The sequence below is a fragment of the Podarcis cretensis genome (genome assembly GCF_951804945.1).
Source record: "Podarcis cretensis genome assembly, chromosome: 3".
Lineage (NCBI taxonomy): Eukaryota > Metazoa > Chordata > Lepidosauria > Squamata > Lacertidae > Podarcis > Podarcis cretensis.
In genome coordinates, this window is record NC_137172.1 from 18,232,706 (window position 1) to 18,244,979 (window position 12,274).

The 12,274-nt window shown below is 40.0% G+C and overlaps 1 protein-coding gene across 2 annotated transcripts in view; it reads right to left on the reverse strand.

Moving 5' to 3' along the window:
- Positions 1–12,274, reverse strand: part of BUB1 (BUB1 mitotic checkpoint serine/threonine kinase) — a 35,246-nt gene that overhangs the window by 11,186 nt on the left and 11,786 nt on the right. For both annotated transcript variants that reach the window (XM_079968523.1, XM_079968524.1), the window contains exons 10-13: positions 9,290–9,687; positions 8,756–8,808; positions 2,884–3,012; positions 1,239–1,334 (exon numbers count right to left, since the gene is read on the reverse strand). In XM_079968523.1, coding sequence (XP_079824649.1) covers positions 1,239–1,334; positions 2,884–3,012; positions 8,756–8,808; positions 9,290–9,687 — 676 coding nt within the window. The remainder of the gene's footprint in view (positions 1–1,238; positions 1,335–2,883; positions 3,013–8,755; positions 8,809–9,289; positions 9,688–12,274) is intronic.

Sequence of the window (12,274 nt, forward strand, 5' to 3'; positions counted from 1 at the left end):
TAACCTACCACACTAACTAAACTCACACTCCAGCTTGACTAATATAAAGACTCTTATGTATCTCCTTATATCTAATCTCTGCCTCACCAGGGGCTCATGTATATTGTAAACAAATGAGAAGCGGGGAGGAGAGGGAAAGACGTTATTGGGTCTTTGTCCCAGCAGCCTCTGTATCCTGAGGTTGCTTTTTGTACAAGGAAAGGGCCATAGCTCAGTGGTAGAGCATCTGCTTTGCATGCATAAAGTCCCAGGTTTTTAAATAATTAATAAATAAATAAATAAATAAATAAATAAATATAATAAATAATAATAATAATAATAATAATAATAATAATAATAATAATTTATTTATACCCCGCCCATCTGGCTGGGCTTCCCCAGCCACTCTGGGCAGCTTTCAACAAAATATTAAAATACAGTAATGCATCAAACATTAAAAGCTTCCCTAAACAGGGCTGCCTTCAGATGTCTTCTAAAAGTCTAGTAATTGTTGTTCTCTTTGACATCTGGTGGGAGGGCGTTCCACAGGGCGGGTGCCACTACCGAAAAGGCCCTCTGCCTGGTTCCCTGTAACCTGGCTTCACGCAATGAGGGAACCGCCAGAAGGCCCTCGGCGCTGGACCTCAGTGTCCGGGCAGAACGGTGGGGGTGGAGATGCTCCTTCAGGTATACTGGGCCAAGGCCGTTTAGGGCTTTAAAGTTCAGCACCAACACTTTGAATTGTGCCCGGAAACGTACTGGGAGCAATCCATCTCTTGGTAAGGCTACAAAAGTCCCCTGTCTGAAAACCTGGAAGGCTGCTACCTGTCAGTGTAGACAATACCAAGCCAGTTGGATCTATGGTCCGATTTGGAAAAAGGCAGCTCCGTAGGTACAAAGACTAATCCAATTAAGTGTGCCTAACACCTGCTGGATTCCATTTCAAAACTTTACAGAGTTTGGGGCATCCAACATCATACCCGTATTTCTCTCTCCAAGCACCCCCTCTTTAAAACAAACAAACAAAAAAAACCCTGAGAACTCAAAAATGTATTCACTATTTTGGTTGCTCAAAAAAAAAAAAAATTCCCTATTGTGACTGGTCCCCCACCCACCCACAAAGGAACAACAGTAGAGACCATGCCTGGCCAACAAAGCACTTGTTTAGCTTTATAACACTCAGGATTAGATATATACCAATAAAAAAAATTATGCAACACGTGCCGGTTCAACTCCCCGACATCTATAGACATATATACCGTTATTTCTACAGTAGGCCTCAAACTCATCTTCATCTTCTGAAAGTATAGTAGTATCTTTGAAGGAAGATGCTTGGAAGACATCCATGATAAATCCTAGCAAAGGAAGAAGAAAAATTAAAAACAGATGCCAGGTTTTTTAAAAAGCCAACCCCGGATACATTTAGTCAAAAATATAGCTCGTTGTGAGCAGCAAGAGGATTGCTACCTGCATTCTGCACCAAAGAAACTATCTTAGCTCAGAAGTCAAGGCCATCCCTTTGCATTCACACAGTCCCAGCTTCTGCCCTACTCAAGAGGCTTGCACATGTTAACTTGGATCAAGAGCCTGGGCAAACTCAAAGATGTGCCTCCAGAGAAGATATAAACTTTGCTGGATGTTAGCTTTCTTCCTTTTCTCAGAACAAATGCAGAAATATATATTCAAAACTCAACTGCCATTCGTTGATTTCTGCTAACCTTCTGGAGAATCTTTTAATATTATGTATTAATTGACATTTCACACCTCCATTCTAGGGAAATGCAATAGGACGTAACTGCTGGAAATGTCAGTTTCCTAAAGCCAACCATATGCACAGCCTTGTTTTAAGCAGTGCTTTCTTTTTTCTTTAAAAATGCTTAGGGGGTACTCTCATTTTGACTCAAGAAAATCACCATTTTATAGTTCAAATCGGGGAGAAAAAATGCAGTAAATAGACAAAAGTACAAAGATTCACAAAATGTTTAGGGGGTATGCGTACCCCTGCGTACCCCCAGGGAAAAAAAAAGCACTGGTTTTACGTATTACCTTGATATCCATAGGTAACCAAGAATTCCATATAGGTGAATGAGCAGGCTGGCAAAAGAGGGATGAATAGCTCCATCCGTGTTTGACTAGCCCACTTGATTTCAGTGCTAATTGCAGAAGAATTAAAGTCTCAACAACAACAACAACTGCACAGAAACCCAGAAGGCTGGTAGAAATGGGGGAACGGATACAGTGGTGCCTCGCAAGACGAAAAGAATCCGTTCCGCGATTCTCTTCGTCTAGCGGTTTTTTCGTCTTGCGAAGCAACCCTATTAGCGGCTTAGCGGCTATTAGCGGCTTAGCAAAAGGGAGAAAAAAGCGAAAAAAACCGCAAGACTCGCAAGACGTTTTCGTCTTGCGAAGCAAGCCCATAGGGAAATTTGTCTTGCGAAGCGCCTCAAAAAATGGAAAACCCTTTCGTCTAGCGGGTTTTTCGTCTTGCGAGGCATTCGTCTTGCGGGGCACCACTGTAACTCCATCCCTCTGCCACTAGTCTGTTTTGTTGAAGACAATATTTTTAACTACAGTGGTACCTTGGGTTACGTATGCTTCAGGTTACAGACTCCGCTAACCCAGAAATAGTACCTTGGGTTAAGAACTTTGCTTCAGGATGAGAACAGAAATCGCGTGCCAGCGGCGTGGCGGCAGCGGGAGGCCCCATTAGCTAAAATGGTGCTTCAGGTTAAGAACAGTTTCAGGTTAAGAACAGACCTCCGGAACGAATTAAGTTCTTAACCCGAGGTACCACTGTAGTCTGGTCAGCGGCTAGCAGCCACAGAGAAGAGGGCTTCTCCTCCCAAATGGCCAACATGGAAACACAGGTTTTATATTCCTGTTTTGAAGGGACCATATACTTACCCAGGGCTTCTTTAGTGTGAACGGTGGGAGATGGAAGTATTTTAGACGGAGTCGCTTGTGTCATACTTGATGTGTTTGGAGTGGTATGACGGTTGTCGTTGAAAATGGAAGAATTTCTACCACCCGATGCTAAAATAGCAAGAAAACCAACGTAAGAATTTGGCAGTGGAAAACATGCTTTGAAGTTAATGGACTTTATTACACATGTGCTCCTTTATTTCCACTGAAGAGGCACAATAGTTAACACTGGAACAAGTAGCAAGAAGACTTTGCTGTGCTTTATAGATCTGCATTCCTCTTAAAAAGAAAAACGAAAAAAAATATTTATGCTGTAATTTCTAGTGCCCTGCATTGGTTTCAGAATGGGTAGTGTATATCTCAATAAAGGATAAAATGCTTTTATCAAAAAGTAAAGATAAAATGAATTGTATGAACTGAAGTTATATTTGGAACCCAAATTGAGCTTGTAACTAGTACGGATGCAAACATGGGGACTACTGTATCTAGAGCTGGCACATACAGTATTTTCAAATTGTTAAGTAGTAAGAGATTTCATGCTTTCAACAATTCAGCTCTCTTTTGGATTGCGTTCATAAGTGTATTTTTGTAAATTCCTGGATTGATAAGGCTTATAGATTTGGGCTGAAAAAGGATTCCAACATTACACATGACTGTATGGTCATTTTTAAAACAAAGGAACAAAGAGACACCATTTTAGGACACCACTTTAAAAAAAGCCTAAAGATAGAAGGGAAGGGGATAATCTTGTTCAAAGAGATCCCAAAACACTTCTTGGCCCTGAGAAATAACTACACAGATTTGGCAACTGCTTTAAGAAGAAAGAATATTTTTTTCAGGTGGGAGTTTCCAGAAGGTCTCTCTTTCAAGTTCCAAGGGAGAAAACAAAGAATAAGAACTGTGGGAGAGAAAGAAAGATTTCTGGAGAAAAACGTAAAAGAGCTGGGATTGGAAAGTCCTTCCTCACTGGGGGCAGGGGCAGCAGGCCCCTAAAAAAATCAGGATGGCTTTAAAAATTTGCTCCTAGAATGTGAATGGGTTAAATTCTCCTCGAAAAAGGAGCCAAGTTTATCACGTTTTGGCAAGACAGAATTTGGATGTAATCTGTTTACAGAAAACACATGTTATTAGACTTCATAGAAAGATTTTACAGAATAAGAAACTTGGACAGGAATTTATTTCATCGGACAAAGTTAAAAAAAGAGGTGTGATTTTCTATGTTAAAGAAAAATGGAACCCCAAGTTGATGTTTAAGGATGAGGAGAGCAGATACATTGCTGTTAAGATTACAGCACAAGGCGATAAATTTCTTTTATTGGGAATCTATGCACCAAATGATGGTAAAGTGGAATTTTTAAAAAATTTGGAATCAAGACTTACAGACTATTTGGATTACAAATTAATTTTAATGGGTGACCTGAATGGGGTAGCCTCAACATTTATGGATAAGTCACAAGAACAAAAACTTCAAAATTCTGGAAGATTACCAAAGATTTTTTATATATATATGATGGATAAATATGACTTGTCAGATATATGGAGGCTACGGAATCCTACGGAAAGAGATTATACTTTTTTTCTCAAATTCAAGCCAAACATTTTTGAGAAACGACTATTTATGGATTTCTAGAGATCTGGTCCCTAGGGTCTGTAAAACTCAAATTTGTCCTAAGACTTGTTCTGATCATAATGCAGTGTTTTTGGAAATGAAATTATGTCTGCAGGGTTCCTCCAGATGGAGGATGAATGATGAGTTCTTGAGGAATGGGCAAGGCCCAAAAGACTCTAAGAGATTATTTTGAATTAAATATGAATACAGAGGTAGAAACAAGAGTCATTTAGGATGCTAGTAAAGCTATAATGAGAGGTTTCCTCATACAATAGAATTCGATAAAGAAAAAGATACAGAATGGAAAAAAAAGAAAAAATTCTGTCTCAAATAAAAGAAAAAGAGAAGAATTTGAGAGCAATGCCAAAGATACAAAAAAGAAATTAAAGCTTTGCAAATTCAATTTTCTCAAATCATAAATCAGGAAATAGAATGGAAAATAAAAACAATGAAACAGAGGAACTTTGAATCTGCAAATAAGTGTGGAAAATTGTTGGCTTGGCAATTAAAAAAGAGACGGAAACAGAATACCATGACAAATATTGTATCTGATGGAAAATCTGTTGAAAACCCTGCAGACATAAGGAAATGTTTTCAGAAATATTTTAAACAACTGTATAAAAAAAGTAAAGACGACAAGGATAAAATTCAGCAATTTCTTAATACAAATGAATTGCAGAAAATTTCCACAGATAAAAGACTCCTACTCAATGGTTTGATTACTAGATAGGAAGTTGAGACAGCTATAAATCAGATGAAACTAGGCAAAGCCCCAGGACCAGATGGGTTATCAGCCAAATATTACAAAACTCTGAAAGACTGGCTAATTCAACCATTGGCAGATATGTGTAATAAGATTTTAAGAGGGGAGAAAGCACCCGAAATTGGACCATGATAGATCGGATGTTAAAAATTACAGACCAATCTCATTACTTAATGTGGATTATAAATTTTTTGCAAATATTCTGGCTAATAGATTGAAGAAGGTCTTAACAGAGTATATTCATAAGGACCAGGCAGGATTTCTGCCTGGACGACACATGAAAGATGATATTAGGAATTTAATTGATATATTGGAAAGATTAGAAGCTAAAAGAAATTGTAAAGCTTTATTAATGTTTATTGACGCGGAGAAGGCCTCTGATAATATCTCTTGGCTTTTTATGGAAAGAAATTTAGAAAGAATTGAGGTTGGTCAAGAATTCTTAAATAGTATCAAGGCGATTTATTCTGAGCAGAAAGCTAAAATTATTGTTAACAGTGTGGTATCAGAGGAAATTAGAATTGAGAAAGGAACCAGGCAAGGGTGTCCACTCTCCCCTCTGTTATTTCTTTCGGTTCTGGAGGTTTTGCTAAATATGTTGAGGAAAGAAGAGGAGGTTAAGGGCATTGTAGTAGGATCCAAACAGTATAAATTAAAAGCCTTTGCTGATTATTTGGTTTTAACTTTACAGGATCCAGAAACCAGTGCAATAAAAGCACTGGAGATGATTCAGGAGTTTGGGCAGGTGGCAGGATTCAAATTAAATAAGAGCAAAACCAAAGTTTTAGAAAAAAAATTGGACAATGATGAAAGGAGAATTTTTATTGAAAAGACAGGCCTGACCTTTTCGAAAAAAGTTAAGTACTTAGGGGTGAATTTAATGGCGAAGAACTTATATAAGGACAATTATGTAAAAGTAGGGAATGAAATTAAAAGAGAATTAGAGATATAGACAAATCTAAAACTCACACTTATGGGCTGAATATTGGTGATTAATATGAATGTACTGCTGAAAATGTTTTTCTTGTTTCAAACTCTACTAATTATTGATAATATTAAATGTTTTAGAGAATGGCAGAAGGAGTTGTCAAAGTTTATCTGGCAGGCGAAAAAACCTAGAATTAAATATAAATTGCTTACCGATGTGAGAGCAAGAGGGGGGTTTTCCCTGCCAGATTTGAAGATATGTTTTGAAACTGCGGCCTTCTGATGGATTAAAGACTACAATTAAACAATGAAGATATCCTGGATTTGGAGGGATTGGATAATAGATTTCCTGGATTTGAAGGGATTGGATAATAGTGGTTTCAAGAATCATATAATTAGGAAAACGCTATACAATGTTTGGAGTAGATATAAAGATCTTTTACTACGAAAAACACCCAAATTTATCTCTCCAATGGAAGCACAGGCCCCAAAAAAGTTAAATATGGAAAACAAAGGGTTGAGATACTCTGATTTATTGATAGAGGACCGAGAAGGCTGTAAATTAAAACCGTTTGAACAAATTAAAGACAAGGTGAATTGGCTTCAATACTATCAAATTAATGAATTATTCAAGATTGATAAGAGAAATGGTTTTGCAACAGAAAAAACCAAATTGGAGACGGAATTGTTAAGATACTAATGTTAAAAACATGTCTAAAAATGTATAATCTGTTGTTGGAGTGGCATACAAAGGATGAACAAGTTAAATCAGTTGTGATTGATTGGGCACAAGATGTAGGACATAATATAATGATGGAGGATTGGGAGAGGCTATGGAAGAAAGAGGTAAAATTTACTGCATGTACGATGTTAAAGGAAAATATAATGAAAATGATGTATAGATGGTATTTAACTCCGGTTAAATTAGCTAAGATTTATCACAGTTGTGATAATATATGTTGGAAATGTAAAGAAAAGGAAGGTACCTTTTATCACATGTGGTGAACATGTTCCAAGGTGAGAGACTTCTGGGAAAAGATTTATAATGAATTTAAAAAAATGTTGAAATATACATTTATAAAAAAACCAGAGGCCTTTCTCCTTGGAATAATAGGTTCTGAACTGCCCAAGAAAGATGTAAAGTTATTTTTGTATGCCACAACTGCTGCTCAAATTTTAATAGCCAAGAAATGGAAAACACAAGAACTACCAACTGTGGAAGAATGGCAGATGAAAATGATGGGATATATGGAGTTGGCTGACCTTACCGAAAGAATCCGTGACCAAAAGAAGAGGAATACCAAGAAGAGTGGAAGAAATTTAAGGACTATTTGAATAAATACTGTGATATTAAAATTTAGAAATTACTTGAAGGTACCAAAATAGGCCTATGATTAAATTCAGAGTTAATTAAATAAATAAAATTTAGAACTTTAAGGAAAGTTAATAAATTTTATTTTAATTGGAATATTGTGTTTTTAAAAAATGATATCAGAAAACTGCTACATTTTAATTACAAGGAAATTCAGATGGGAGGGCTCAGAGGAAGCCCAAAATATGTTTATGAGGTTAGAAGTCTAAACAATTAATTAATTAATTTGTGTTGTTTAGGTGTTTAGGTATTTACCGGTACCTTGTTTTTACTCTCTTTTTTGTTTATATTTGTGATCTTGTCTTTTTTTCTTTTTGTCCCCCCCCCCTGTTTTTCTTTTGTTGTGATATGTGTTATATCTGTAAGAAACTTAATAAAAATTTTTTTTTTAAAAAAAGTGTATTTTTGTGTGTGACATTTATATCTCACCCTTCCTCCAAAGTGCTCATGGCAGCAAAAAATACTTCTCTCCCTGCCACCCCAGACTTCCCCCTCTCTTCCACGCTTATCTTTACAGCCACCCTGTGAAGTAAGTTAAGCTGAGATAGAAACTGAGCTACAATCATCACATGGATGAGGCAGAATCAGGCACACAACTGATGCTGCCATGCTAGCCACACCTTCCAACATCGGTGTGATGAGAGCTTATGTATTCACACGTTTGTAGGTGCTTCAGAACACCAGAGTCCCTGCCCAAAAGAGTCCTAGTTGCCTGCATACACTTAGGTGGTCCTTTCTCATGTTCTACTTAAGAACATACTGGCCAGGGTATGTGTTTGAGTGTATGCTGCCTGCATGAGATGCTGATGGGGCCGTGGGGTCCAGTTGCCCTTCCTCTACGCAATAATTACATACATGAAAATAGCTGATGTGACTGGTCCAGTGTCAACCCATTGTGCTTCATGGCTACATGGGGATTGGAACCTGCAACCTTCTGTCCTTAGTCCTACACCATACTGGGCTTTCCAGTGTTATGCAATGATTCATGAGCATGTTTGCTCTGTGGCCACGAAGCCCTTACAGTAGTTGGAGTCAACTTTATCATGGAGCCTCAACACAGCTGAACCACAGACCACTCACTGCCTGTAAGATAAAGTAGGAGACTTTTGAGTATAGCTCAATAGCCTGCTATGTTAGAGGGCTCACAGAGTATTACAAAGAGTGCAAGAGAGCAGATTATTACCATCTCTCATTTCTGCGGAGTGTTGCTGTTTCTGATGAGATGTGTCCAAGTGCCTGCACAGAAAAGCCAACGTGTTAAGTTCTCCAGTAAAGGCAACATAATTCTTACAAGGTCAAAAACAGGTAGTGAAATATGAACAACATATTTGAGTGAGTGCTCAAAATGAGAGATGGGTGAAAGGAAGCGAATGGCTTTCTTTTAAAATTTATGACAGAGCCATCTGTTGAAAAGGAGCAGGGTGGTTTTAGGTCTGCCCAAAAAAGCCATAGCAACAGGCATAGGCAAACTCGGCCCTCCAGATGTTTTGAGACTACAGTTCCCATCATCCCTGACCACTGGCCCTGTTAGCTAGGGATGATGGGAGTTGTAGTCCCAAAACATCTGGAGGGCCAAGTTTGCCTGTGCCTGCCATAGCATGTCTTCACAAATAATCCCCCTCAAGGAACGCACTCCCAAGTTCCCCTCACCTAGTTAAAAGAAAAACTAGGAAAAAAACAATGGAGACAGTCATTAAGAGGCCTAGTTTTCACTTACTGCTCTCCATGATGGTAAACGTTGGAGAGGATAGAACGTTTCTGGGGCGGCTGATCATCAGAGCTGACTTGAAATCTGTGCAGACTATTCTCACAATCTTCAAGATCAAGTTTTGCTTTGGATGCAGCCTTTCCGCTGGGTATGGTCGATGTAGAAACCAAGGCTGGTTGTTGCCAGAAATTGCTGACCGGTTGTGTAGCTGAAGCACCACCCACCGAAATCTCATCAGAAACTGATATTTGCTGCCGACTTCCTACCAGCTGCGAAGCTGAAGAACCTGATGCCAAACTCTGATGTTCTGTCCCCAAATTCAAAGACTTTTGTAGATATCCAGCTAGGGAAGGTACTGCCCACTCTGGCTGACCCTGAGCTGCACAGGTTTCTACGCATGGGTCACCCTTAAAAAGTAAAGAAAAACAACATTTAGGCAAGGAGAATCTTACACAATGTTTTAATGAATTTCTGACCCTGTCCAGCAACCTATGGCATTTCAAGACAGAAGTGTTAGTATGAAAATTGTGCATATTTTAAAAAACATAGAATGGGTTTAAAGCTTTAAGGAATTTTTTATCAATTTAAATCTGCTTCCCATCATGCCCTGAAGACTTAGGGTAGAAATGTGTTTTAACACAGGAAGGACATACAAGTTTTGAAAGTTAGGCAATTCAAACAATACCATCTATTGCAGGACCAATAGGTATTGCTGTCCATCAGCCCCAGTCAGCATGGGAAATAGACACTGATGATGGGCGAGATTGGTTCCTCATTCCTAGCCTATTGACTTGAAGCCAGATGTGGCCAATACAGTGCCTTCTAGATGCTGTTGTACTATAATTCCCAGCACCCCTGTCCACTGGCTAATGGGAGCTATAGTTCAACAATCATCAGCAGGGCACCATGTTAGCTTCCCCCACCAGCCCAACTGAAATAAAACCCACTGTCTAACCAAAGGAGCCAGGGTTACAGCACATTGCTTTGGCTTGAGAAGGTCTCAGATACTATTTCCAACTCAAGCAGATATTGTGGGAAGAACTTGGGAGAGCTGCTGCTCCCAATACTAGGCGAGACTGGCTAGTGGGCCAACTCTGTAAAACGATAAACGATATCTTTATTGTCATTGTCCCTTGCGGACAATGAAATTGAAAAACTACATAAAACTACATAAAAACTGCATAAAACTACTACAAAACTACATAAAACATTCAAAAGCCCCTAAAAACTCTAAAGCCCCATTTTAAAATACACTATACTACAGAGACCCCTTATGCTGCGTTTAGAGCCAGAATTGCATTAGCGTAGAAACTGTTTCTCAGGCAGCTATTCCTGGCCTGTATAACCCTATACCTTCTTCCAGAAGGCAGAAGCTGAAAGAGATCATTTCCGGGGTGCGTACTGTCATGTGCTATCTCTGCCGCTTTCTTATGGCACCTGGCAGCATAGATTTGATCTAAGGTGGGAAGAGCGCACCCAGTAATTCTCTCTGCAGTCTTTACAACCCTGGATAGCATTGTTTTTTCCCTGGCTGTGCAGCTTCCAAACCACACACAGAGACCATAAGTTAGTACGCTCTCCACAGTTCAATGGTAAAATGCCATCAACAGGTCCTTTGAGAGATTGTTTTTCCAGAGGATTCTCAGAAAATATAACCTCTGCTGTGCTCTCTTCACCAGGTCTTTGCTGTTCTCTCCCCAGGTTAGGTCGTCTCTCAACTCCATTCCCAGAAATCGAAACACCGAGACCTGTTCCACGCACTTCCCCTCAATAATAAGTGGCTGAATATTCAATTTACGTTTCCTAAAGTCCACAATGATCTCTTTTGTTTTCTTTAAGTTGGTGGGATGCAAGATGGCGGCGTGTGCAGATGCTGCGGCTTATAGCTCCCTGGAGGGGAGTCAGGGTTTGTTAGGACGAATTATTTATAGTCGAGATGAAATGCTGTTGTACAGGGACAGAAGTAGCAGCAGATACAGATGTAGAAACTGTGCTGTGTGGGAGCAGCTACGGGCGTGCGAGATTCCAGAAATCGTAAATCAGCTGTGTTGGAGGAGGAGGAGAGAGCGAAAGCAGAAGAGAGGCTGTAGAGGACAAGGTCAAATGAAAGAGAGAATAAAGATAAGGAAGATAAGGAAACAACGATGTAAACTACCTCTTCCAAGTATCTTTTACGCTAATGTGAGATCATTGGCAAATAAACTTGACGAATGGAGGCTTCGTGTAGGAGTGGAGGAAGACATCCGGGATTGTTGTGTGCTGATACTCACAGAGACATGGTTAAATTCAGCTATTCCAGACACAGCTGTTGAATTACAAGGTTTTACAATGTACCGGTGGGACAGGACACAGGATTCTGGCAAGAAACAAGGTGGGGTGTGTGTGTATTTTTGTAAATCAAAACTGGTGTACGGACTCTGTCAAGTTGGATACCTACTGTTCTCCGGATGTGGAATTTCTGACAATTAAATGCAGACCTTTCTATCTTCCACGGGAATTTACAACAGTGGTGTTAACAGCGGTGTACATAGCACCAACTGCAAATGCATGCAGGGCCATGAGCAGTATGCATGAAAACATCAATGCTAAATTGAGCAGATACCCGGAGGCTGTGCACATTATTGCGGGGGACTTCAATCACACAAGGGACGCAGGTGGCGCTGTGGGTTAAAGCCTCAGCGCCTAGGACTTGCCGATAGAAAGGTCGGCGGTTCAAATCCCTGCGGCGGGGTGCGCTCCCGCTGCTCGGTCCCAGCGCCTGCCAACCTAGCAGTTCAAAAGCACCTCCGGGTGCAAGTAGATAAATAGGGACCGCTTACCAGCGGGAAGGTAAACGGCGTTTCCGTGTGCGGCTCTGGCTCGCCAGATGCAGCTTTGTCACGCTGGCCACGTGACCCGGAAGTGTCTCCGGACAGCGCTGGCCCCCGGCCTCTTGAGTGAGATGGGCGCACAACCCCAGAGTCTGTCAAGACTGGCCCGTACGGGCAGGGGTAC